We start from the raw sequence: 27,064 nt of genomic DNA on the forward strand, positions 1-27,064 counted from the left end.
GTCTCAGCGGCCGCTCCCAGTCACCAGTCTAGCTGCCACATTCTGGATTAGTTGTAGTTTCCGGGTCACCTTCAATGGTAGCCCCACATAGAGCGCACTGCAGTAGTCCAAGCGACAGATAACAAGAGCACAAGATGCTTCAAGTGTTCTCCCCAAATTCAGCTGAAATTGCAACTTATACTGGCTTCTCTAGTCTCACTATTATTCAACCCCCTGAATAGAATCCCTCACAACAGCACAAATACAACAGGTGTTGTCTCAAGCACACTTGATGCAACTAATCAAGGGTTCTGTCAGTTGCACCAGGTGTGCTTGAGCTGGAACACATGAAATACCTAAGCTGGCTATGGGGTTGCTGAGTGTCAAAACTGAATGCATGTTAGAAATATGGCTAAGTCAAGAGAATGGTCCAAGAAGGTAAAAGAAGAGATTATTGCCCTTCACAGACAAGAAGCAAGATACAAAAAGATAGCAAAAGGCACTGAATGTTCCTAAAGACATCATTGGAAGCATAGTTCACAGGTTCAAAGTTAAAGGAACAGTGGTTATAGTACCTGGAAGAGGAAGAAAAATGAAGCCTTCTGTGGCAACAACCATATTTCTGAGAAGGCAGGCTGGGGAAAACCCTTGAGTGACTGCAAAACAGCTGCAGCAATACTTGGTGGCAGCAGGCACTGGGGTTTCAGTGAGCAAAGTAAGGCATGTACTAAACACATAAGGTTTCCATGCCACCAGAACTCCAAGACGTACACCACTACTGACCAAAAAGCACAATGAAAGTCGATTCCAATATGCTCAAGATCATATAAATAAGCTACAGAAGTTTTGGGATTCTGTTCTGTGGAGTGATGAAACAAAATTGGAACTTTTCAGCCCCATGAATCAGTGCTGTGTCTGGAGGAAGAAGAATGAAGCATACACTGAAAAGAACACTCCGCCTACAGTGAAGCATGGTGGTGGCTCGGTGATGCTCCGGGACTGCTTTGCATCCGTTGTGTTGAGCTATATCAATTGCTTTTGTTTGATTTGTTCATTGCAAACAGCTGAAAGTCTAACTTTTGATAATAAACTTGATTTGCAATGGGGGTTGAATAATTTTGATTGCAACTGCAGAATCCTCTGCTGCATAGTTTCCCAAGGCTCGTCTGAATGGGAAGGGTTTGGTCTGCTGATGGAATAATAAAAAAGGATTTCCACAATATGGGGAAACCCACCAAAAAGGCAATCTCTTGTGTCACCATCAACTGTGCCTCTAGTATTGATGGAAGACCGAAACTTGATACCAGCACATAGGAAAAACTCCAAAGATCAGGCAATGCAGAACCACCTTCCCATAGTTAAAGTGTTAACATTCCCATGCATATAAATATTTATTGCAGGGGGTTGGATTAGATTACTCTTGGGGGTCCCTTCCAACTTTACAATTCTATGATTCACGCTGCTTACCTTTGCCTATGACCAAGCCACATTTGTCAGCTGGCACTGTGTAGGTGATTTCCTGTATGCCCCCAGGGGTGCCAATGCTCCAGTCTCCACGTCCGTGCCCCCTTCCCCGGGCCACAACAAGGCTTCCAAAACCATCACGCTCCTTGAAGTGGAAAGAAAATGACACACCCATTAACATCCTGGGATTTAGAATCACAGAATAATAGAATTGTACAGTTGGAAGAGACCCTGAGGGTCATCTAGTCCAATCCCTTGCGGTACAAGAATCTCAACTAGACCATCTATGAGAGACTGGCAAGAAAACCTTAACAATACTATCTCAGATTTTTTTTAAGCGCGTGTGAAACAGTAGCAGCTTGACTTGATGGGCAAGGAGAACTCCAAAGGGTTGGTCTGTTAAGGAAATTTGCTTTACAAAGGCGTCCACTGATGGTTACTGTCTTCTTCTGTCAGTATTTCACACAAGAGGGAAGGTTAGCCTCAGCTTGGGAGACAGAGACAAAGCAGGTGGTGAGTTGAGATATGCTTGACCTCTCTTATGGTCCTAGATATGACCAACAACCAAAACTCAATGCAAAAGTATGGAGGGCAGGGAAAAGCAGAGGGCAGTCTGGTGATCTGAGCCAACAAAATCAGTTAGTTGAGCATCTGTGGCTGCTCGCTGCATTAGGCCAACCTCTCAGCAGCTTTCGATACCATCGACCATGGTATCCTTCTGGAGCGACTCTCCAAACTAGGGGTGGGTGGCACTGCTTTCCAGTGGTTCCAGTCCTACTTGGATGGTTGTTCCCAGGGTGTGTTACTTAGGGAATGGTTTTCAGCCCCATGGAACCTTCAATGTGGGGTTCCACAGGGCTCAATCCTATCCCTCATGTTGTTTAACATCTACACAAAACCGCTGGGAGGGGTTATCTGGAGGTTCGGAGTACATTGTCAGCAGTATGCTGACGGCACTCAGCAATATTTCTCCTTTACATCTGCAGGTGAGGCAGTGCTGGACCAGTGTCTTGCCTCAGTAATGGACGGGATGAGAGCCAACAGACTGAAGCTCAATCCAGATAAGACTGAGGCATTGTTAGTGGGTGGTTCCCTAGGCTGCATAGGTGGGAGGTCACCTGCTCTTGATGGGGTTACACTTCCCCTGAAGGAGCAGGTTCGTAGCTTGGGGGTACTCCTGGATCCTTTGCTGTCGCTCGAGGCTCAGGTGGCCTCAGTGGCCTGGAGTGCCTTCCATCAGCTGGTGGCACAGCTACAACACTATCTGGACAGGGATAGCCTAACTAGTGTTGTCTGTGCTCTGGTAACCTCAAGGTTAGATTACTGCAATGCGTTATACGTAGGGCTGCCTCTCAAGACGTTTCGGAAACTTCAGCTGGTGCAGAATTCAGCGGCCAGGTTGCTCACCGGAGCAAGACGGTTTGAGCATATTACACCGATCCTGGTCCGACTGCACTGGCTACCAATTAGTTTCCAGGCCCAATTCAAAGCTGGTTTTGACATATAAAGCCTTAAATGGCTCAGGACCGCAAAAACATAACGACTAGAGATGGGAAGGCCTGGGAAAAAATGGAAAAATGGGGGGGGGGAGTCTGATTTACAAGATGTCAGATAAAGAGGACTGCAATTGACTGTTTTCCTGGCTGAAGCAAAGAGCACGAAAATGGATCCTTTACAGGATGCACTGGGAAGCACCCAGTGTCCCAAGCTTCATAGGGAGAATTATCAGACCTGGGCTGGCTATTGTGAAGCCTTGTTGAGGAGGGCTGCAGTGTGGCACACGGTTCAAGATGCTGCCCCTGCACCGTTGACAGCAGAATGGTCTGCTGCTGATTCTAAGGCTATGGGCTTAATTCTCCTGTCTCTCTCTCAGGAGGAACTGATAACGCTGGCTGGCAAGACGACTGCACATCTCATCTGAGAGAAGAGGCTGGATCTGTGCTGCTCTACTTCAGAAAATTGCACAGGATGAAGCTCAAGCCTGGAGGGGATTTAAGGGCACATGTCCTGGAGTTAAAATCTCTCAGACAAGAGCTTGTGCATAGAGGCTTTACGATTCCAGAAGCCTTGTTTTTTGTTCTTATTCTGGACTCCTTGGACGAAAGTTACAGTGCCATTGCTAGCCAGTTGGCAGCATTGCCAGCGCAGGATTTAACTGCATCAAAGGTGTTGTTAAGTCATCCCAGACAGTGATGCAGGCACCAGAGGGCGCTAGAGTGTTGGCAGCTGTGAGAGGCTTTTCCTGTGGGAACCAAGATCACCTACGCAGGGACTGTAAACAGCATCCAAAAACGAAAGGTAAACAAAGCAGCAATTCTACAGGCAGCAGGAAGTAGGGGGGTGAGAAGACCACAGTGCAGAATAAAGCCTTGATTGCACACACTGCTACCCCAAAGGCCAAGGGTCACTTTGTTGTCGACTCGGGAGCGACTCGCCATGTGTGCCGAAATCGGCATTTGTTTGTTTCCTTCATGCCACAGGAGGGTTCGATTCACCAAGCGGATGGTAAATTGTTACAGGTTGCTGGCGAAGGGACGGTCAAGCTCCAGAGCCTGAGTACTACAATCAGCAAAGTGCTGTTTGTTCCTGATTCCACTGTTAACTTGCTCAGCTGACAGAGCAAGACTTTGACATTTCCTTCAAGAAGGGAGTTTGCTTCATAAGGAAGAACAACAAAGACATTTTACAGGCAGATTATGTAAATGGTTTTTTCTCAATAACTTATGTCGGTGTCAATGTGGCAGGGGTTGGACTCGATGGCCCTTGTGGTCTCTTCCAACTCTATGATTCTATGAATTTTGTTGTGTTATGAATACTAACAAAATTCTCCATTTAAATTGCATGTATTCCCTCCACAGGTGGTTCGGTCATTTGGGATGGCAAGCACTGATCAAGATGCCAGAGATGGTTCAAGGCCTGACCAATAAACCCTGCAGGTTTTCATGAAGTGTAAGTCATGTGCAGAGCAAAGGTATGGGTTGCACCAAAGGGCAAGGTTTCTGGCAGGCAGGCATCTAAACCCTACCAGATTGTCCACGCAGACCTTGTTCATCCGCTTGAACCCTTTCTAGGTGGGGCAAAGTACATCATGGTATTGATTGATGCTTTTTCCAGGTACATTCATGTGTTCATGCTCAAGCAGAAATCAGAAGCATTTCCTAGGTTCAAGGAATTCTATGCTTGGTTGCAAAATGTCCATGGGAAGCAACTGCAGTGTTTACTGATGATGGAGGGGAATTCACTACTCAGCAGTTTGAGGCTTTTCTGACTGAGAAGGGGATTCAGCATGATCTCGCAAGTCCAAGATCTCCTTGGCAGAATGGACTTTGTGAAAGGGAAAATCAAACTTTGCTACAAGGCCTTAAAACCTTGTTGCATGATGCCAATCTTCCTGAAGAGTATTGGGCTGAATCTCTGAATTGTTTTGTTTATTCTTATAATCACAGGTATTCTGCACCAATAGGCTGTACTCCCTATGAAAAGATGTTTGGTAAGAAGCCATACATCAAGCACATGAGAATTTTTGGTTCTGACATGTGGGTCCATACTCCACAGAGCAGCAAGCTCGGGAAGCGTGGTGTGCATGGCATATTTGTGGGGTACATAATGGGTGCATACAGAGTGCTAATGACTTACACAAAGACGGTACGGTTTCCCAGGAGTGTTCAGTACAATGTAGGGATTTTCCAGAGTCACCCAGTTGCTGAGGAAGCAGAGGAAGATGAGGATGATGATCAGGGTTCAGATTCCAGTTCAGTGGGAGGTGCTAGTGCTGCTGACAGTGGCAGTGACACAGCAGACTTCAAGAGCACGAAGGCCTCGCTCAGACCATCTGATGGGTCTGACACTGAATTGGAAGAACCACTGTTCACCACTGGCCACCATTCTCCTAAGAAAGAGGAGATGAGTGCTGAAGACTTGCGTCTAGTACACAGATCTGAAAGGGACACAAAGGGCAAATCTCCAAAGAGGTATGCTGATGAGTTTGCTAAAACAGCAACAGCTGTTGTTAGTAGCTCAGAGAAGGTATGGGAACCTTCAAGCTTCCAAGAGGTCCAGGAGTTAACCTCAAAGGATGCAGAGCCATAGCTAAAAGCCATGAAGGCTGAACTTGATTCCTTAGAAAGGAATGAGACCTGGGAACTGGTTCCAGTAATAGAAGGGTTGAAGCTGGTTGACAGTAAATGGGTCTTTAAGGCCAAGACTGATCAGAATGGCAAGGTAGTAAGACACAAAGCCAGATTGTTCGCAATAGGTTTTTCGCAGGTACCAGGACAGGACTACCACAAGACCTACTCACCCACTGTCAAGTATGAGTGCATTAGGCTTATGCTCAAGATTGCATCACAACGTGAACACAGCTTTTTTGTATGGGGTTCTGGGGGAGGAGATTTATATGCTTCCACCAGATGGAGTGCAGGTACAGAAGGGAATGGTCTGTAAGCTACAGAAATCCCTATATGGTCTCAAACAGAGTGCCAAAACTAACAGACACATTGCTTTCTCTAGGTTTTCACCAGGGCAAAGCAGACCCATGTGTGTTTGTCAAAGAGGTGGGGCAAAACAAACTGTATTGTGTATGCTTTGTTGGTGATCTTCTTTTCTTTTGGAAGCATCAGGCTTTGTACCAAAGCACCCTAGTTCAGCTGTGAGAGCACTTTGACATGAAGGATCTTGGTGAGGTATCAAACTATCTTTCTCTGGAAGTAGAGAAAAACCAGGCAGGTGATTTTATGGTACACCGATCTCAGAAAATTGCTGATGTGTTAACCAGGCTGAATTTGGTTGGTGCAAATCCTGTGGACACACCAATGGTAACAAGTTTCCAGGTAGATGATACTGGTGAAGCATTTTCTGACACTACATTGTACAGATGCATTCTAGGCAAGTTGAATTTCACTGCCAGGTGTTCAAGACCTGATATAGCTGTGAGCACTAATCTTCTTAGCAGACACGCTAACAATCCTACTGTTCAGGATTGGAAAGCTCTCAAGTGCATAGCTCGTTACCTGAAAGGTACTATGCACTACAGACTGAGATTCACTAGTCAAAAGTCTGGAGGTCTTGAGATTTTTGCAGATGCAATTTTTGGAAGTGACACCACAGATGGCACAAGCACTTCTGGGGTGTGCTACATGTACAACCAGTGTCGGTTTGACAGGCTGTGCAAGAAGCAGACAACAGTGAGCCTAAGTTCTTGTGAAGCTGAACTCAATGCACTGTCATTCACTTGTGGATTGTGAATGGTTGTTGCAACTGTTTCAGGACATCAGGGTTAATGTGAAATGTCCTATACAGGTTTATCAAGACAACAGGTCCTGTTTGGGTTTGCTAGCTTCAGAGAGTTGCAGGCAAAGAACCATGTACTTGCAAATAAAGTTACATTGTGCAAGGGAGTGTGTTCAGAAAAGACTCATTCAGGTGTCCTACGTGCCAGGAAATGAAATTCCTGCTGATCTGTTGTCTAAAGTTGTTAACAGGGAACAACTTAAGGTATATGTACAGCGGTTGCAGTTGGGTTGAAATACTGCGCCATAGGTTACATGGAAAGGCGGAGGATGTTGGAAAATTCCATTCCACCTTAAGGAGCAGACATGGGATTGTTACGTGTCACATGTCTGTTTACATTCCAGCACAGCTGGCTGGGAACTTCCGTAGTGTGTATAGCTTTTGCTTTTCTCTGTCTCTCTGAGAAGAAAGGAAGATGACATGTTTTCTTTGTCATGATTTACGCTTAATAAAGCTTTAGCTGTTAGTATGTTTCCACAAGCCTCTCACCTGTTCTGTTTGCACAGTATGCTCGGCTAATATTATATTTTAATATAATATAAAATGCTCAGGCTTTTGAAGTCTGAGTCGCTGATTTACGTCACACCAGAGATTGGGGGATTGTCACGGCTGGAAGGGCATGATCCAGCTGGGGGCTAGCCAGCTGGCATCTCGACCCCCGAAGGATGCCGTATGTGGCCCCAATCCCTGTACCCATGATGCTTGAGGTGCAAGAGGCAATTAAGCAAGCTAAGATAGGTAAATCGACAGGGCCGAATGGATTTTCAGCAAAGTATTATAAAAAGTTGCAGGATTTTCTGGTAAAACCATTAAAAAAAGTAATGAATGGGGGCATGGTCGGCCAATTGGTGCCAAAGAAGGATAGAACATTCTTTATGTATGCTACAACAGCAGCAAGAATACTCATCGCAAAGTATTGGAAGACACAAGATCTACCCACCTTGGAAGAATGGCAGATGAAGGTGATAAGACTATATGGGACTGGCAGAAATGACTAGCAGAATCCGAGACCAGGGAAGAGAGATGGCGGAAGAAGATTGGAAGAAATTTAAGGACTATCTTGGGAAATATTGCAAAATTAATGAATGTTAGAATGATTTTGGTTTAGAAAATTAAGGGGTTTTTCAGCTGTAAAAGAAAAGAAAGGTTGAAAATTAAATGAAAATTAAGGGAGAGGATTTGCTGAATTAATAATTAGAAATTGGAATACAAAAAGGGGAGGTATGAGGAGGTCAGGGAAGTAAGTTATAAGAAAATAAGGGAATGAAACTTTACTTGTTTTTAAATAGTTTTTAGTTTTGTATTTTGTTTTTTATATTTGTCATTTTTTGTGTTTTGTTTTTATTACTTTTTTTTGTATAACCTTTGAAATTTCAATAAATATCTTTTTAAAAAAAGTAATGAATGGGATTTTAAAATCAGGTAAAGTACCAGACACCTGGAAGGAGGCCTATATTACTCTGATCCCAAAACAAGATATGGACTTTTAGTTAAAAATTATAGACCAATTTCTTTATTAAGTAACAACTATAAATTATTTGTCAATATTTTGGCCAATTGAATGAAGGGTGTCTTAACAGCCATAATTCATCATGATCAGGCTGGCTTTCTACCAGGATGTCAGATGAAGGATAATATAAGGAACATACCGTATTTTTCGCACCATAGGACGCACCGTATTTTTCGCACCATAGGACGCACCGGACAATAGGACGCACCTTGTTTTAGAGGGGGGAGAACAAGGGAAAAAAATTCTTCTGCTCTCTGCCCAGCGCCCCTTCAGCGAAGCGGCAGGAGGCTCTGCGCAGAGAGTGGGAGAATTTTCCCCCTTTTGTTTTCCCGTTCTAAAACAAGGTGCCGTTTAAGGTGCGTTCAGGCGGCTACCTTGGAAGCCTGGAGAGCGAGAGGGATCGGTGCGCACCGACCCCTCTTGCTCTCCAGGCTTCAGGTTCCTTTCGACCTGCTCTTTGGGGCTGGCGGGGGAAGCCCACCACCAGCCCCAAAGAGCAGGTCAAGGAGCAGCGGCCATAGGCGCGCGTCACCTCTCCAGCCGGGAGAGGGTCGCGGGGGGCTGCTTTAGTCCCGTGTGTGCTCTCCCGGCTGGAGAGGTGACGCGCGCCTATGGAGGCTCCTGCCATAGGCGCGCATCCCCTCTCCAGCCGGGAGAGGGTCGCGGGGGGCTGCTTTAGCCCCGTACCTGCTCTCCCGGCTGGAGAGGTGACACGCGCCTATGGAGGCTCCTGCCATAGGCGCGCGTCACCTCTCCAGCCGGGAGAGGGTCGCGGGGGGCTAAACCAGCCCCCCGCAACCGTCTCCCGGCTGGAGATGCGGGGCTGGGGCGGGGGAAGCCCGAGCTTCCCCCTCCCCCAGAACGGGACCCAGAGCCATGCCGAAGCTGCGCGCAGCTTTGGCATCGCTCTGGGAGCTTTCGGGGCTGGGGGAGGAGGAAGCCCTCCGCCAGCCTCCAAACCATGTCGGGAGACAGCGGGAGGGCGCGCTGCGCCTCTCCCGCTGTCTCCCGAGTTTGCGGGGCTGGTGACGGGGAGGAGCAGGCTTCTCCCCCCCGCCAGCCTTCTAGCCAAGTCAGGGGACAGCGGGAAGGGCGCTCTGCGCCTCTCCCGCTGTCCCCCGAGTTTGCGGGGCTGGCGACGGGGAGGAGCAGGCTTCTCCCCCCGCCAGCCTTCTAACCAAGTCGGGGGACAGCGGGATGGCGGCGTTCCGCCTCCCCGCTGTCCCCCGAGCTTGTGGGGCTGGTGGTGGGGCTCTCCTGAAGCCTGGAGAGCGAGAGGGTCGGTGCGCACCGACCCCTCTCGCTCTCCAGCTTCAGCGAAAGCCTGCATTCGCACCATAGGACGCACACACATTTCCCCTTCATTTTTGGAGGGGAAAAAGTGCGTCCTATGGTGCGAAAAATACGGTAATCAATATTATAGAATATCTGGGTCTTCCAGTCTGCTGTGGAGCAGAATAGCGGCACATTCCGTGTCATCTGCTTAAAGAAACAACTGGTTTGAGCTGTTTTGGGCTAGAGGAGATTGTGCCAGGGCTAGGCAACCCCCTAAAAAACTCCCACGGAAGAGTGGGGTCTCGAGGGGACCAGCAGAGCATGGAAAAACTCACCGTAACCTCTTGGCAAACCCATCACTGTTTTTGGCGGCAAGTGGGGGGCAGGAAGCAGCTTGAGTCCACTCACGGCTCCAGCGCACCCAACAGCTGCAGTTACCAACTGCTACCGAAAGCAGCAGATTTTCCAAGCTTAAAATCCTTTGGTTTTTCTTTTGTAATTGGAATCTAAACAGGAAGTCAACTTCCGTTTTCTGACTGACAGGCTCTGCAAGCAGGGATTTGTGAATGGGAGAGGAGAGTTGTTGTTTTTTTAAACAGCCTTCAGAGTACTCTTAACATTTTAAGTTGCACTTTTACAAGTGTTTAAAGACTTCCCTTTCTCTCTCTCTCTCTCTCTTTTAACTTGGACTGAGGCATCCTGTTAATGGATGGATGAGTGAGCAGGCAACCAGCAGGCAAGCTCTGTGTTGGATTAAAAACACAAAGACCTGGCAACTTAAACTGCTACAAGTTTAAAGAACCCTGGAACTTCACTTTTGCAACCCAAGTTTGGCAGGAGAACACTCTGTCAAACTTGGGGGGGGGGTAACCTCAGGGAGGCAGAGTGCCTGGAATAGCAGGAGTTTAATTCGGAAGGCAGCATTTCCATAGTGACATCTGATGAAGACCAGGGCATAGCATTTGGAATACTGAATATCTGACCTTGCCACTCACTTGGGATTATAAGAATATATGGATTACAACTGCCATTCTTTTATGGTCGTTTCTGGATTATAAAATATATCAAAGATGTTTGGATTATAATTGGATTATAAGTGGAAAACAATTTTACATAGAAATCTGGAACCCAAGGAAAAACATTCTGTGCTTACCCACATTGAGAACTTCCCATTAATCAACTTGAAGTAACTATATCTTCCTAAGTGACTGTAACATATTGTTTCACTCTTTTTACTTTTTAATGTTTGCAGTTACTTTTTATTTTCTTCAACCTCTATTTACAAAAGTCACAGATTTATTTGTCTATTGTTTGGTATGGTATTAGGTTGCTGTGTGGTATAGAGGAGTGTGTAACTGGTGGGCTCAGAAGTGGAATTTTCCTACCCTGAGCTTACCAATGGGAAAGAGATAAGAGCTAACAGCTATGACCTTGAAGTCAGGGGGACTGAAGTAACTGTTTTGATAATAGCCATGGCGGAAAAGAGTAAGCAGGAACCATTAGTCGTAACAAGATAGAAAACAGCAGAGGCAAAAATAAGGGCCTCTGCTGAAGAGGAACATGAAAAATGACTAAGGTAGATTTCTCAGAACTCATGGCACTACGTTTTGCAGAATTTAAAAGGAGAATGGACCAATCAATGGAAAGATTAACCAGGGAAGTAAAAGCGGACATAGAAAATAGTACTGAGGTACTCTCTCAGAAATTTGATAAATTAGATGAAAAAGTGAATTCCTTAGAATCCAAAATTCAGAAATTGGAAAAGTCTGCTGGGGAGGTGGAGGATCTTAAGGCAGAACAAGGTGCTGTGGCACGGGCTATAGGAGGTCTCTCTAATAGACAAAATGAGCTGGAAGAACAGATTCTTCTTCAATTACGACAGAATGCTAATACGGTTCGAATAAGGGGATTGCTGGATTCTGAAAAAGAGCAAGGCTTGGCCACATACTTAAGCAAAATTCTGACTGACTGGATAGGGGAAGGGCAAGCTGGGATGGATGAATTAATTGAAAATGCTTACATAGCTAGGACAAGAGCATCCAGAGAAAGAAAACAGCCTGCAGAAGTCTTGGTGACATTTGTCACAAAAAGAGTGAAGGATGCAATCCTTCAAAAAAATTATGAAGACGGTCTGCAGGTTGAAGGTAAAAGAGTGGACATATTTAGGGAAATTCCTTTTAAATTAAGAATTAGGAGACAGAAGCATAGGACCCTGACAACAACCCTTAGAAAAGTGGACATAAAATACAAATGGGAATTCCCAGAAGGAGTTTCCTTTACTTACAGAAAGAAGAGATATAGATTGGTAACTGAGAGTCAGGCCCATGAGTTTCTGGAAGTACATGGAAGAGACTTTGAACTTAGAGAAGGGGCAAAATAGAAAAGCCCCTTAGAACAGCAAGAGGCGGCACTGGAACAGCTGGGGGCAGTAGGGGGAGAAACAGATTTTAGAAAACAAAATTGAGAATGGCAAATCTTAAACTCCTAAATTGGAATGTGAAAGGGCTGAGTAACAAGGTAAAAAGAAATAGGATTGAACATGTAATTCTCAAACAGAACTTAGATATAATTTGCCTTCAGGAAACACATGTAGCAAAAAAACCCCAAAGAATTCTGATCAATAAAAAAGTAGGGGTGGATTTCATTTCAGCAGGCAATACAAACAGACGTGGCATAGCATTTTATATTAAACCTGCACTTGAACCCAAACGATGATAAGAATTGGTATATAAAGAATTTTGAATTATTTTTCAGATTAATAGATTTAACCAATAATTCAGGGGGAATAGTGGATGGGAGTGAGGAGGCTGACTTGTAGTTCTGCATTTTTATGTGTTAATTGACATTTTGATGTGTTGTGTAAAAAACTTGGTGGGGAAGAGGAAATTGGTTGTGTAAATTTGTAACTTCATATGTTAATTGTCATCTGGGGCAAAATACCTCATCTAGAAGAAAAATAGATAACCAGTCAATCAAATCTAAATTCAAAACCCTGCAAGAGCCAAAGAAAAAAATAAGAAGACCCCATGTCATCAAACAAAAAATATAATATCGGTCCTATTTACAATCAGCAAGGCAGAAGGAATTCTGGACTTGAACAAGAAATGGATCTGAGAGATCTTATATTAAGTTTGAAGAACGATAAAGGGGAAATGAAGAAAGAATTTAATGACCTTAAGTTGGAAATGAATAGCAAAGTGAAAGGATTAGATGACAAATTAGAAAAGATGAGGGGGGGGGGGAGATGAGAACACTAAATCAATTATGGAACTAAAAGGACAAGTAAAGGAATTTGCAGGGGAAAAGAAAGATCTAACAAAAACTGTTCAGGGACTTAAAGCAAAAACCCAACATTTAGAAGAATTTTCTAAGAAATCATCCAAAGATCTAAGAGAAAGTAAAAAAGAATGGGATAAGGTTTAAAAGGAAAATGATGACTTTAAAGTCACTCAGGAAGCAACATGGGATGCACTATCCATCCTTCAAATGGAAACTAAAGAAAGAACTCTGAGGATACGTGGTGTCCCAGAGAATTTGGAAGAGAATGTGCAAAACACTATTTGTAATGGTTCTAGGGGTTGCTCGTGCGTAAGTTGTCGCCACTCCTGTCTAGGTTACCTGGTTGAACCCTTTCTGTCTGGACAGCCTCTCACCCGTGGCTGTCTCAATCGCTGGCAGAATCTGTCAGTGGGCGTTTCTTGAACTTCTTCCAGCAAAGAAGTTCTTTGACGCCAAGTCTCCTCCTACTCTCCTTGCGCGGAAGTCTTCTGCACAGGGAGGGTGTGGGCAGCGGAGTACCCGTGCTCTCCCCGCTGGTCTCCGGCGAGGAGTCCTGGAGCCTCCTCTCTGATTCCCCCATCTGCCCCCCTTCTCCACTGGTGTTACGCTGATTTCCTTCCACAGCAGATGGGCTGCCTCTCTCCCTACTGGGACCCTCTCCGGCATCCCTCTGGAGCCTTCCCTCAGCCTCTGGCTCCGATGGCAGTTCCCTGACAACTGTTATAAAATAATTAGCCAACTGGTTAGAAATAAAAGAAAATGAAATTGCAGAAAGTACAGAAAGTATATTTAGAGTAAATTCTAGGAAAGCAAAGATGAATAAATGGCCAGGGGACTGTCTAATTATGTTTACATCAAATATACTAAGGAACAGGATGCTACTGCAAAGAAGGAAAAAAACTGTTCAAAATTGGAGGAAAGGAAATTATAATTTTGAAAGGGATCCCCCTTGTTTGCTGAAAAAGAGAGAGAAATACCAATTCCTGACAAGAGCCCTAAAAATGAAATCAATATTTTTTAAATGGGAGTTTCCGGAAGGAATCTCCTTCAACTTTAAAGTGAAAAGAAGATTGGAAACAGTGGAAGATGCAGAAAATTTTTTATAGAACATATAAAAATGAATTAGGGGGCGATATACACCTTACAGAAAAAGAGTCCAGCCCAAAGAATCCAAAAAACACAAATTCATATCACGGTTCAGAGAGTGAGTAAATACCTCACAGAAACAACATACTGAATTGCCCCCCCAAAAAAATTGTAAATAAACTTCGTGTTATAACACATTTTAACGAATAAAGATGAACTTAATTTTTTTGTCTTGGAATGTTAATGGATTTAAATGATAAAAAAAGAAAATAGCACATATTCTGACTAAACAAATGAATTATGTTACTTGTTTGCAGGAAACATGTCATAAGCGAACATAGAAGAGTATTAATCAACCCCGAATTAGGAAAAGAATTCATTGCTGCAGATAAAAAAAAAGAGTAGTGATTTATGTCAGACCTGTGTTAGAGCCAGAGTTTTTATTTTCTGACCCCAAAAGGAGAATAGTGATTGTAAAGATTAAAAGTCAAGGAGAAAACATCATAATACTAGGGATATGCACCGAATGGAAAAAAACAGTATTTTATAAGAAACTAGAAAAAAAGCTGTTGGAATATGTAAAAGATAAAATAGTACTGCTTGAAGATCTTAATGGAGCAACAGATCCACAGATAGATAGATCGGAAGGAAGTAAATGACATGGAAAATTACCTTCTACATTTGCAAAGATGATAGAAATTATAGATCTAAAGGACTCATGGAGATACAAACATAGATTTGAGAGAGAATACACGTACTTCTCTGAACCAAGCAAAACAACTAGTAGGATAGATGCCATCTGGGTTTCATTGGATTTGCTTAGAAAGATTGAAGAATCACAGATTTTACCAAAAATAATTTCAGATCACTATCCAGTTCTGTTAAAACTACAATCAGACTGGAAATCAGGAATACATAGATGGAAATTGAATGAATCATTACTGAAAAAGGAAAAAAAATATTAGAGGGAGCTAAAAATGCATTGGAAGAATACTGTGAATTGAACAAAAACATAAAGCAGTGATCAGGGGATACTTTATACAACAAGGTGCAAGAATAAAAAAGGAAAGCGAAAAGGAAAAAATAGAATTAATGGGAAAAAGAAGGAAAAAAGAAAAAGAGCAAATCAAACAACCAAATAATGATACAATCAAAAAAGAGATTAAGCTATTACGGACAGAATATATGTCCAAAATAGATCAGGAAATAGAGTGGAATATGAAAATGTGGAAACAAAATAATTTTGAGTTTGCCAACAAACCCGGAAGATATCTGGCGTGGCAATTGAAAAAGAGGCAAAATCAAAGACAGATAAACAAAATAAAAATAGAAGAGAAAATTATAGATGATCCAAAAGTAATAATACAATTTTTAAAAAAATATTATGAAAATTTTTGGCTCTATAGGAATGAAGGAGGAAAATGAAGGGGAAATCTGTGTGCGTCCTATGGAGCGAATGCAGGCTTTCGCTGAAGCCTGGAGAGCGCACCGACCCCTCTCGCTCTCCAGGCTTCAAGAAGCTATCCGCAAGCCTTCGGAGTGCCTGCCACGCTCCAAAGGCTTGCGGATAGCAGCCTGCATCCTGATATCTGCAAGCCTTGGGAGCCGGGTGGGAGTTCCCGCTGTGCTCCGAAGGCTTGCGGATAGCAGCCTCCAAACCCGACCTGGTTTGGAGGCTGGCGGTGGGGAAAGCAGTGCTTCTCCCCACCGCTAGCCCCACAAGCTCGGGGGACAGCAGGGAGGCGGAGCGCCGCCTTCCCGCTGTTCCCCGACCTGGTCTTTGGGGCTGGCAGTGGGGGAAAGCAGCTCCCCCCCGCCAGCCCCAAAGAGCAGGTCGAAAGGAACCCAAAGCCTCCAGAGCCCAGCGGGAACTCCTGCTGGGCTCCGGAGGCTTCGGGTGAATGCACCTCAAACGCACAGAACGCACCTTGTTTTAGAGGGGGAGAAGAAGGGGAATTTTTTTTCCCCTGTTCTCCCCCTCCTATGGTCTGGTGCGTCCTATGGTCTGGTGTAAAAAATACAAATGCTAGACTCTTCGATAACATTAGAAATTAGGAACGCAATCAAGAAAATTAAATTAGGGAAAACACCTGGCTCAGATGGTCTCCCAGCAGAATTCTATAAAAAATGGAGGAAATCCTAACAGCCCTACTGGTTGAAGTAATGAACAACATTCTTAATAAAGGAAAGATTCCAGACTCATGGAAGGAAGCCTAAGTAACATTAATACCTAAACAGGGAGGAGATCCGTAGTCAATATCTAACTATATGTCAAATAAAAATATAAAGATAACTATATTAAAAATTTCAATTACAACTGTATTTGACTTTATCATGGTAAAAGTAAAGCACTCTGTGGGAGAAGAGTAAGTTTGGAAAGGTGCCAACAACAGACTACTATGCTGTGGGAATATGGCTAAGAGTAAACAAGAGATGGTTGAATCTGACTGAATCAGCGGATGATGATCTGCATAACAATGCTGACTCAGATACAATTTGGCTTAATTTGTGGATTTTAAAGCTGAGCTATCAAAATGGATGGAGTGGGAGTTGCTGTATGGAAAAGTTAAAGGACTTCAGGAAAGGATTTAAGAGGTAGATTGAGGTGTTTATTCCCAGAAATTCAGAAGCTTTTCTTACAAGGACAATAGAGGATGAAGCGTGAGCAAGATCCAAAATAGCAGTGGATGGATAATGAATTGAAATAAGGGGAAATTAACTGAATAATTAATTGTATTGAAGGAAAAATGTAATAGATAAAAGTATGCTATATAATGCAGCAAGAAAGGGAGAGAATGGAAACACCAGGGAGGAAAGATTGGAACTCAACTTATAAAAGTTCTTTTTAATTTGTATGGAATTTGAAGTTACCATATTTTTTGCTCTATAAGACTCACTTTTTCCCTCCTAAAAAGTAAGGGGAAATGTGTGTGCATCTTATGGAGCGAATGCAGGCTGCGAAGCTATCCCAGAAGCCAAAAACTAGCTGCGTCTTATGGTGCGTCTTATAGAGCGAAAAATACAGTAAATTGTTAAAAATATTTGAAACTCAATAAAAAATAATTGGCAAAAACAGGAGAGCTTCCATTCTTCCACCTGACCACAGGCGGGTGTGGGGGAGAGGGCAGGAGCACCTGAGCAGAGGCGTCCCCCACAGCTGGATGCAAAATTGCTAAGCAATTAATCAAATGGAACTAAAAGGCAGCTTTGACAAGAGAGGGGGCTGGCTGAACTATCTGTCAAGACTGCCATGTTTATCATGGAAATCCAATGGGTGCTTGAGGCGGTTGTCTGTCTCCAAAGCAGTGGCATGCAGAGGAGCGAGAATGATTTGACCACTCTGAAACGGCTGCCCCCAAACCTCACACCACTGTTATCTTTTTAGACAAAGAGAACTGGCCTGACCCTTGGAGTAAGAATTTTATAATCAGGACATTAAAAAGATCGAAACTAATGAGCTGAAGACTGGAAAAATGAGAAAAGAAATTGGAAGATTTGTCCACCTCTATTCCCAACACAGCTATGTAGAAGACAGAGAACAGCTAGCACAGTCTTTATATATTTACCATCTATGTGCCACAATCTTAAAGGGTTATGTGCAGAGAGGTCTGTAAGACTTAATTCCCTTCCCCTGGAAACTCAGGCAGTTCCCCATGTTTTTATACAGTCTGGATGGAGGTTGCCCCACCCACCTGCACTGTGAGAATGAGCTCATTGATGAATTGGGCTGCGTGCTGACACCGATCTGGAAGGCCAACGACCTGCGCGACTCTTTCAGGACTAATCCCATCATCTGTGGAACAAGAGGAGACAGACCCTAAATTAAATACAAACACAGAGGGGGAAAGGCAGGAGGTATAAACCTCTCATATGAAAAGGGAAAAAAATAACAAAGCACATGATCACTTAGCGTCATCAGTGTATGCAAATATATAGATCATTTAAGAGTATATAGAACCCTTATTCTCAATAATGATGGAATTCATAGATAGAAAATACTTTAATTTTGTATAAATCTTTAATATTTGTAAAGGGAATCTTTGTATGTGTTAATAGTTTACTAATTAAGTATCTTTGCACTTTTGGAGGGAGCGTCTCCACCCCCATCATTCAGCCCAGACACTCCAAGGGCCTTCTGGTGGTTCCCTCCCTGCGGGATGTGAGGTTACAGTGAATCAAGCAGAGGGCCTTCTCGTTGGTGGTGCTCAATCTGTGGAACGCCCTCCCATCAGATGTCAAGGAAATAAACAACTATCTGACTTGTAGAAGGTATCTGAAGGCAGCCCTAACTAGGGAAGTTTTTAATGTTTTTTTATCGCTTTATTATTATTATTATTATTATTATTATTATTATTATTATTATTATGTTGGGAGCCACCCAGAGTGTCTGGGGAAACCCAGCCAGATGGGTGGGGTATAAATTAGTTAGTTAGTTAGTCCTTCCAGGCTGTGAGGCTTTATTGTTTACATTTTTTAATCTTTGTTTTCTTTTTATGTTTATGTTTGCATTTTTTTTTGTTAACAAAGAAACAAAATAAATCAAAATAATATTAAAACAGCAGCAACAAGCCTCTAGGACTACAGCTGAGGAAGCAGTATCTTAATGGTGGCAACAATAAACTCTAAAGGGCAAATTCTTCCAATGAAAAGGGCTGCCCAACCATTTCTGGACAGGCACAGGACGAATTCAAGGCTATGCAAACTGGCACTGGAGAAAAAATTAAACCAGTACCTTGAAATATACCTCTTTGTCTGCCCTTGCCCCAGGCATATTCTAAGCTAGAATCTCCTCTCTCAGGAAAAACACACCCAATTTTTCAGAAAGCAAAATATTCGTTTCTGTATTCCATCGTTCTGACAACAAGTGCAAAGTCTCTGGAATGCCTCACTAAGCACTAGCCACTTATTTTGTAATTGTATTAATGTTTTTATTGTACTATGTAATTTGATACTTTTATTTTAAAATGCAACACACATTCTTTAATTAAAGCCCCTGCTTCTTTGGATTGATTTACGGTGTCCTACAGGTGGTGGGTAGGGACGCAGGTGGCGCTGTGGGTTAAAGCCTCAGCGCCTAGGACTTGCCGATCGAAAGGTCGGTGGTTCGAATCCCTGCTGCGGGGTGCGCTCCCGCTGCTCGGTCCCAGCGCTTGCCAACCTAGCAGTTCGAAAGCACCTCCGGCTGCAAGTAGATAAATAGGGACCGCTTACCAGCGGGAAGGTAAACGGCGTTTCCGTGTGCGGCTCTGGCTCGCCAGAGCAGCGATGTCACGCTGGCCACGTGACCCGGAAGTGTCTCCGGACAGCGCTGGCCCCTGGCCTCTTAAGTGAGATGGGCGCACAACCCCAGAGTCTGTCAAGACTGGCCCGTACGGGCAGGGGTGCCTTTACCTTTACCTTTACAGGTGGTGGGTACTCCAATCCCACCGCCTCCCCACGTCAATTTCAGGTGCTTGTGAAGTAGGGGTAGAAAGCCCCATTGCAGAAACAGAAGTCCTTTATTTGTTTTGTTTCTTACATTTATATACCACCTCCCATCTTCCAAGGAGCTCAAGGTGGTGTACCAGCAAAAGTGTTTGAACATTCTGCTAGGAGGAAGAGGAGGAAGGAGACAGTTCCAAGTAGTCACTCAGTTTCCATAAACCTAACTATACATATCCTTAAAAGTGTCATTCAAGAATGCGACACCTAACAGTAAAATTCAATTACCATAAATATGTGTTGAAAAGCATTTTATACCCTGGAAGGTGCAACAGAAATAATAAACAGAAAAAATGTGTCTCCAATTTAATAGTTTGATCACTATTATACTGCAAATACTGCTGGACAATGTCAGGTTTTCAACATTGTAATGTATCGCCAGGCCAACATCGCAATCCGACGGTACATTGAGATATTCAAAACCCTGCTTCCTACCACAGCACTGCAAGGAATTAGGGTGAAATTGCTGAGGCGGTTTCACTCCAGCACCTGGCAGCGCCAAAGAGGAAGCAGCTTTGCACCCCTAGCTGATCAACCCCATCCTACTCCAGCTTGCACGTGAGCAGAAGGATTGGGGCTCCCTCAGCTGGGGGGTGGATGGGAGCACTTTAACGGAGCCACCCCTGCCGCTGCCAGTTCGTATGAGCTGGTGGCAGGTTGGGGGCTCTGTAAAACTGCTTGGCTGAGGCAAAGACAGCCATTAACTCCTCAGCTGAGCAGTTTAAAGAAGTGGAGAAACAAGCTGTATCAGCGCCTCACCGATGCAGCTTGTTTCTCCCTCTGGACTCTCTCTCGAGTCCCTCTGCCTCCAGAGCCTGGCTGCAGCTTGTTTCTCCCTTGGCGCGTTGGGCACAGGTGGCAGAGGGACTCAGGAGTAGCACAGTTTCACTTGCAATATACTGCCAAGTGAAGCGGGCAACGCGGTCTGCCCTTCATACTGGTCCTGGGTGATGTATCGTGTGGCGGTAGGGTACAAGGTCTCCAGAGAAAAGGCACCCAGGGGATGTTAGGATATAGTTCCATGCCACCTTAAAAGGGTACTGGCATGATGTTAGTGTATCACATGCCTGTTTACTTCCAGCTCTCGCTGGGAACTTCTGTTACATGTTGCTTTTGCTATGTGGCTGTTTTGCTGGACACGAAGGCAAGCAGTCATGTTTTCCTTTGTTCCTGAACGCGCTGAATATATGCTGTACATATGCTTGCACAACTCTGTCTGCCTCTTCCATTGTGGATGATTTATACACTCTGCTGACAGAGTGTGCAAGGGTCTTGGAACGTATCTGAGGCTCGTGTCGCTGACTGACTGATGCTGTTCCACGGGAGACCGGTGATCATCTGGAGCCAGTTGGGGGCCTGCTTGATGCCCCCGTCTCCCCAGCAGTATCCCAGCAACAGGGTTTTGGGCCCAGATTCACAGCACTTACAGGAGAGTAAGGCTGCTGATGCCTGCGAGATCCTGGCAGCGACAGAGGTATATGGAGAAAAGCGAGGCTTTTCTGTGCCGCGGCAGAGAGTCTTTGAAGTCCGAGCCAAGTAATTAGGCCGGAGAGAAGCAGGCCTCTTAATTTACGACCTGCCAGAGATAAGGAGCCTCATGGCTGAAGTAAAGAGCTGGAATGGAGCTTTTACAAGCCTCAGATGGGGTTCTGTGCCCAAAGCTTAATGGCCACAATTATCAGAGGTACTGTGAGGGCCAGATGAGAAGGCTTGGTGTGTGGCACACTGTTTCTGAGGACCCCCCCCCCAGCGCCTCTGACGGGTGCGTGGGTGGCACAAGGTTCAAGAGCCATGGGAATAATTTTGCTCTCAGTAGCTCCTGGAGAGTTCATTACCCTGGTTGGCAAGACCAGCTTGCATGAGATGTGGGAAGGGCTTCAGGCCTGTCATCTCTGTCAAGAGACTGGGTCTGTGTTGCTTTACTTCAGAAAGCTGCACAAGAAGCATTTGGGGCCAGAGAAAGACCTTAGAGCCCACGTTTTGCATTTGCAGCATCTCAGACAGGAATTGACTCAGAGAGGTTTTAATATGCGTGAGTCTCTGTTTGCAATCCTTATCCTGGACTCCCTGGATGAGAGCTATCATGCTGTGGCAAGCCAGCTGGCAACTCTTCCTGCACAGGACCTCACTGCTACAAAAGTTTTGGCAACCTTGCAAAACGAATATGATAGGAGGAATGCAGCTGAACTAGCTTATGTGCTTCAAGGGGAGCAGTGTGGGATAGCATTCCAGCCTCCAGGGGGAGCCAAGGCGTTGACAGCTGTGAAGTGCTGGAACTGTGGAAACCAAGGTCACATTCAGCGTCATTGCCCAAAGGCTGGAGGGAAACAAAAGAAAAAGCCTCCAGAAGCAGAAGGGGGGTGGGAATCCCAAGCTGGTGAAAAACAAGGCTTTGTTTGCTGGCACTGCTTCTCCAAAGGCAGATTTATTGTCAATTCTGGAGCGACGAGGCACGTCTGCGGAAATCAACACCTGTTTATTTCCTTTACGCCTCAGGATGGGGAAATTCAACAGGCTGATGGTAAGACTTTGATAATTGCAGGAGTCGGGACAGTGAAACTGGCAAGTCTGCATACCACCATCAGCAAAGTACTTTTTGTTCCAGATTCTGCAGACAATTTGCTCAGTGTCCCACAGCTGACTGAGCAAGACTTTGAGATCTCCTTCAAGAAGGGCATTTGCATCATCAAGAAGGGCAAAGAGGACATTTTGCATGCTAAGTTTGTAGATGGCTTGTTCTTGATAACTTATGATGACAAAGCTGTTGATGTGTCTAATGTTGAATCTTGTGTTGCACAACTAACAAAGTTCTTCATTCAGGTTGTATTCACAAACAGCACAGAAAATTTGGTCACATGTCATGGTAGGCACTGGCCAAGATGCCTGGGATGGTTCAGGGTTTAACCACAAAGCCCTGTAAGTTTCACAAATGTGTCTCTTGTGCAGAAAACAAAGTCAAGGTTGCTCCCAAAGGCAAAGTGTCTAGCCGACAGGCTTCCAAATCCTATCAGCTAGTCCACGCAGACCTGGTTGGTCCACTTGTGCCCTCTTTGGGTGCAGCAAGGTACTTCATGGTTTTAATTGATTCTTTTTCTAGGTACATTCATGTGTTTATGCTCAAGCAGAAGTCAGAAGTGTTTCTTAGGTTCAAGGCGTTCTGTGTTTGGTTGGAAAATGCTCACAATACATGCATTGGTTGTTTATTTTCTGATCGAGGCAGCAAATTCACTTCTCATAAGTTTGAAGCTTTCCTGACTGAGAAGGGAATCCAGCATGACCTCTCAGGTCCCAGATCTCTGTGGGAGAATGGACTTTGCGAGCGGGCAAGCCAAACTTTGCTGCCAGGCCTAAAAGCCTTGTTGCATGATGCCAATCTCCCTGAGAAATATTGGGCGGAGTCTTTGAATACTTTTGTTTAGTCCTATAACAGGAGACTGTCATCACCTATTGGTTGTACTATGAGAAGATGTTTGGTAAGAAACCTTACGTCAAGCACATGAGAATCTTTGGTTCTGACATGTGGGTACACACCCCACAGAGCAGCAAGCTTGGGAAGCGTGAGGCACATGATTTGTTCATGGGGTACGAAAAAGGTGCATACAGGGTATTCATGACTGACTCAAAGTCCGTTAGGTTCACAAAGAGTGTTGAGTACAATCCTAAGTGGGGGGGGGGGGGATTTTCCATAGTCACTCACAAGAGGATGAAGAGGCTGAGGAAGAAGCGGAAGCTGAGGATGATGATCAGAGTTTGGATTCCAGCTCAGTGGGTGGCGCTGCTGCTATCAGCGACAGTGATGACACAGCAGACTACAAGAGCGCAAAGGCCTCACTCAGACCATCTGATGCGTCTGACACTGAACTGGAAGAACCACTGTTCACCATTGGCCACTTTTCTCCTAAAAAAGAGGAAATGAGTGCAGAAGACTTGCGTCTAGTACGCAGATCTGAAAGGGCCACGAAAGGCAAACCTCCAAAGAGATTTGCTGATGAGTTTGCTAAAACAGCAACTGCTGTTCTTAGTAGCTCAGAGAAGGTGTGGGAACCATCAAGCTTCCAACAGATCCAGTCTTTAGACTCGAAGGATGCTGAACCATGGCTCAATGCCATGAAGGCTGAAGTTGATTCCTTGAATAGGAACCAAACCTGGGAGATGGTGCCAGTATGCAGTACTGGCTCCCAGTATGTTTCCGAGCACAATTCAAAGTGATGGTGCTGACCTTTAAAGCCCTAAACGGCCTCGGTCCAGTATACCTGAAGAAGCGTCTCCACCCCCATCATTCTGCCCGGACGCTGAGGTCCAGCGCCGAGGGCCTTCTGGCGGTTCCCTCATTGCGAGAAGCAAAGCTACAGGGAACCAGGCAGAGGGCCTTCTCGGTAGTGGCGCCCACCCTGTGGAACGCCCTTCCAGCAGATGTCAAAGCAATAAACAACTATCTGACATTCAGAAGACATCTTAAGGCAGCCCTGTTCAGGGAAGTTTTTAACGTGTGATTTTACTGTATTTTTGGTTTTTATGGAAGCCGCCCAGAGTGGCTGGGGAGGCCCAGCCAGATGGGCGGGGTATAAATAATAAATTATTATTATTATTATTATTATTATTATTATTATTATTATTATTATTATTCCAAGGAATGAGGCTAGTTGGCAGCAAATGGGTCTTTAAGGCCAAGACAGACCAGACTGGCAAGGTTGTCAGGCACAAAGCCAGATTAGTTGCCAGAGGTTTTTCACAGGTACCAGGACAGGATTACCACAAGACCTATTCACCCACCGTCAAGTATGAGAGCATTAGGCTAATGCTCAAGATTGCTGCAGAGGAGAAGCTACACGTTTCTCATCATGATGTGAACACAGCTTTTTTGTATGCGATTTTTTGGGGAGGAACTGTATATGCTTCCACCTGATGGAGTGGAGGTACTGAAGGGAATGGTCTGTAAACTACAGAAATCCCTATCTGATCTCAAGCAGAGTGCCAGGTGTTGGAACATAAAATTCACTGAGACATTGCTTTCTCTAGGTTTTCACCACGGCAAAGCTGATCCTTGTGTGTTTGTCAAAGAGGGGCAAAACAAACTGAATTGTTTATGTTTTGTTGATAATTTGCTTTTGTTTTGGAAGAATCAGGCTTTGTACCAAAGCACCCTAGCTCAACTGAGGGAGCACTTTGACATGAAGGATCTTGGTGAGGTATCCAACTATCTTTCTTTGCATGTAGAGAAAGACCAAGCAGGTAATTTTCTGGTACGCGAAACACAGAAAATTGCTGATGTATTAACCAGGTTGAATTTGGTTGATGCAAACCCAGCAGACACACCGATGGTGACAGGTTACCAGGTAGATTGTGCTGCTGAAGCATTTTCTGACACCACAATGTACAGATGCATTCTAGGCAAGCTGAATTTCATTGCTAGATGTTCAAGACCTGACATAGTTGCAAGCACTAACCTGCTTAGCAGACATGCCAACAATCATACTGTTCAGGATTGGAAAGCTCTGAAGCGCATAGCCCGCTATTTGAAGGGGACTTTGCACTACAGACTGAGGTTCACAGGTCAGAAGACCGGATGTTTTACTATGTTTTTATATATGCTGGAAGCCACCCAGAGGGGCTGGGGCAACCCAATCACATGGGTGGGGTACAAATAAATTACTACTACTAAGATTTGTAAGCTGCATGGCACTATTATCCTGAACCTTTGTATTTTCTTAAAACCATTTATTTATTATTATTATTATTATTATTATTATTATTATTATTATTATTATTATTATTTTAAAGAAAGAATCTTGCTTTCTTTTTAGCGAGTGGGGGAAAGCCATAGGTCCCAGGTTCAATTCTCAGCATTTCCAGGTCGGGCTGGGAATGCCCTCTGCCTGAAACCCTGGGGAGCTGTTGCCAGTCAATGTATAGACACTAATTGAGCTAAATATACCAAAGGTTTGATATAAGACAGCTTTCTTAGGATGGAGAGAAAAAGTGGTTGCCAGCTGAGAGTTGTACGCTCAAAATCAAACAGACCGTTGTTTTTGATAACAGCCTACAAACCTGGTTTAAACTGAATCCTAACACCAGCATCATTCTGGATCTTCTTTATCATTTCCCCATTTCTTCCTATGACGATTCCCACGGCAAACCTCGGCACAGAGACCTACCAGGAAGAAAGAAAAGCAGTAAGAGGGACAAGGAAAAGTTTCTTACAGTCCTTTTTTTATTTCAAATTCTACAGAGAGAGGCTATAGAACCCAGCCTCTTGGATAATGGAATTGTCCCAAGTGAATCTCCACCCCCTTCTCTCCCACTTCCTCATTTGTCATCATCATCATCTCCTCTACAGATGCCACTTTGAGCTCTTTGCTCTCCTACTTTTAAGACTCACCGGGTTCCAGGAGATGGTGGGTCTGAAATGCTTTCTAGTGACAACTTGTCATTCAGCTGCTGCTCCGGTTCTGCCTGCTCCTCCTCTCCCATTATTTCCCACCTTTTCCCCTCATCTGCCTCTCAGCTGTGACCTCCTGCAAACCACTGTTGTAAATCTATACTGCCTCCTCTTCCTCCTCCAGGAGTGTCAGGCTGGGAAGGTGGTCTCCACCATTCCTCTTCCCAGTCCCTGACATCACCCCCCTCTCCAGAGCTCTCCTCCTCCCAACCCAGTGGTTTCAATTGGTTGGGGTGGCATGTATGGAACACCCTTTGCAAGTCTGATGCATGGGCATGTTCTGCATACTCCCATGAACTTTCTCCAGGTCCATACCCCCTTCCACACAATCAGGGATTGCCACTTCTGGTCCACAACTTCAAACGGGTCCACCCTCTGTGGGTCCAGTTTCCTGCATCTGCCCTTCTGTGGCAAATCATGTGTCAACAGCCACACCTGAGCTCCCACCTTAATCTCAGTGCGAGGCTGCCAGTGCACACCAGTCGTTCTCTTATAGGCCTCTTTGGCACAGTCCAATTGCTCTTTCAGCAAACTCTGTATTGCTGAAAGTTCTTCTACAAAGTCTTTTGCTGCAGGCACTAACAGGGTGTCAGTTGGGGTTGGGAAGGCACAAGGATGGTATCCATAACCGGCAAAGAAGGGAGTCTGATGCACAGAAGCATGGAGAGCATTGTTGTATGCGAACTCCGCCAAGGGAAGCTTGGAAACCCAACCATCTTGTAGATAGTTCACATAGCAAAATAGGTACTGCTGCATCGTGGCATTTTTTCTTTCTGAATTCCCATTCCACCTTGAGAAGCTGCATGAGCTTCTTCCAGAACTGCAAGGCAAACTGTGTTCCCCTATCAGACACTGTAGTGAAGTTAGGAAATTTCAGTAGACCAAACTTTGGTCAAGTAAGAAGCAAAGTATTATGGGAAGACCAAAGGCCGTTAGGATTTATGGGGAATGTGTTTTGTTACTTTAAAACTGCAGACTACCAGTCTCCAAATGTGTGAGGTTGCTTATCTCAGGAAGGAACTTCTCCAGGTTGATTAGTGGTCTTCTGACACCTGGTACCTAACTCATTCACACCCAAACAGTGTTGTTATCAACCCTAATTACTCTGGGAATGTGTATCTGCTGAGTATCTGAGGAAGGGAGGATCTCTTTGATCCAAAGTCCTGGGAACTAATGAGCTCAGCTGTCACAAGTTAAAATTATTAGCCAACTAGCTGACCATTGGTGAATTTAAACATAATCAAGAATTTTGATTGGGTCTG

The 27,064-nt window shown here is 44.6% G+C and overlaps 1 protein-coding gene across 7 annotated transcripts in view; it reads right to left on the reverse strand.

Annotated features, from left to right (window-relative positions):
• LOC309361292 (far upstream element-binding protein 3-like) overlaps window positions 1-27,064 on the reverse strand; it is a 390,387-nt gene that overhangs the window by 129,505 nt on the left and 233,818 nt on the right. For all 7 annotated transcript variants that reach the window (XM_081896183.1, XM_081896187.1, XM_081896186.1 and 4 more), the window contains 3 exons: window positions 25,412-25,514; window positions 17,575-17,675; window positions 1,447-1,588 (listed from right to left, as the gene is read on the reverse strand). In XM_081896183.1, coding sequence (XP_081752309.1) covers window positions 1,447-1,588; window positions 17,575-17,675; window positions 25,412-25,514 — 346 coding nt within the window. The remainder of the gene's footprint in view (window positions 1-1,446; window positions 1,589-17,574; window positions 17,676-25,411; window positions 25,515-27,064) is intronic.

Source organism: Podarcis melisellensis, assembly GCF_964234715.1.
Source record: "Podarcis melisellensis genome assembly, chromosome: W".
NCBI lineage: Eukaryota > Metazoa > Chordata > Lepidosauria > Squamata > Lacertidae > Podarcis > Podarcis melisellensis.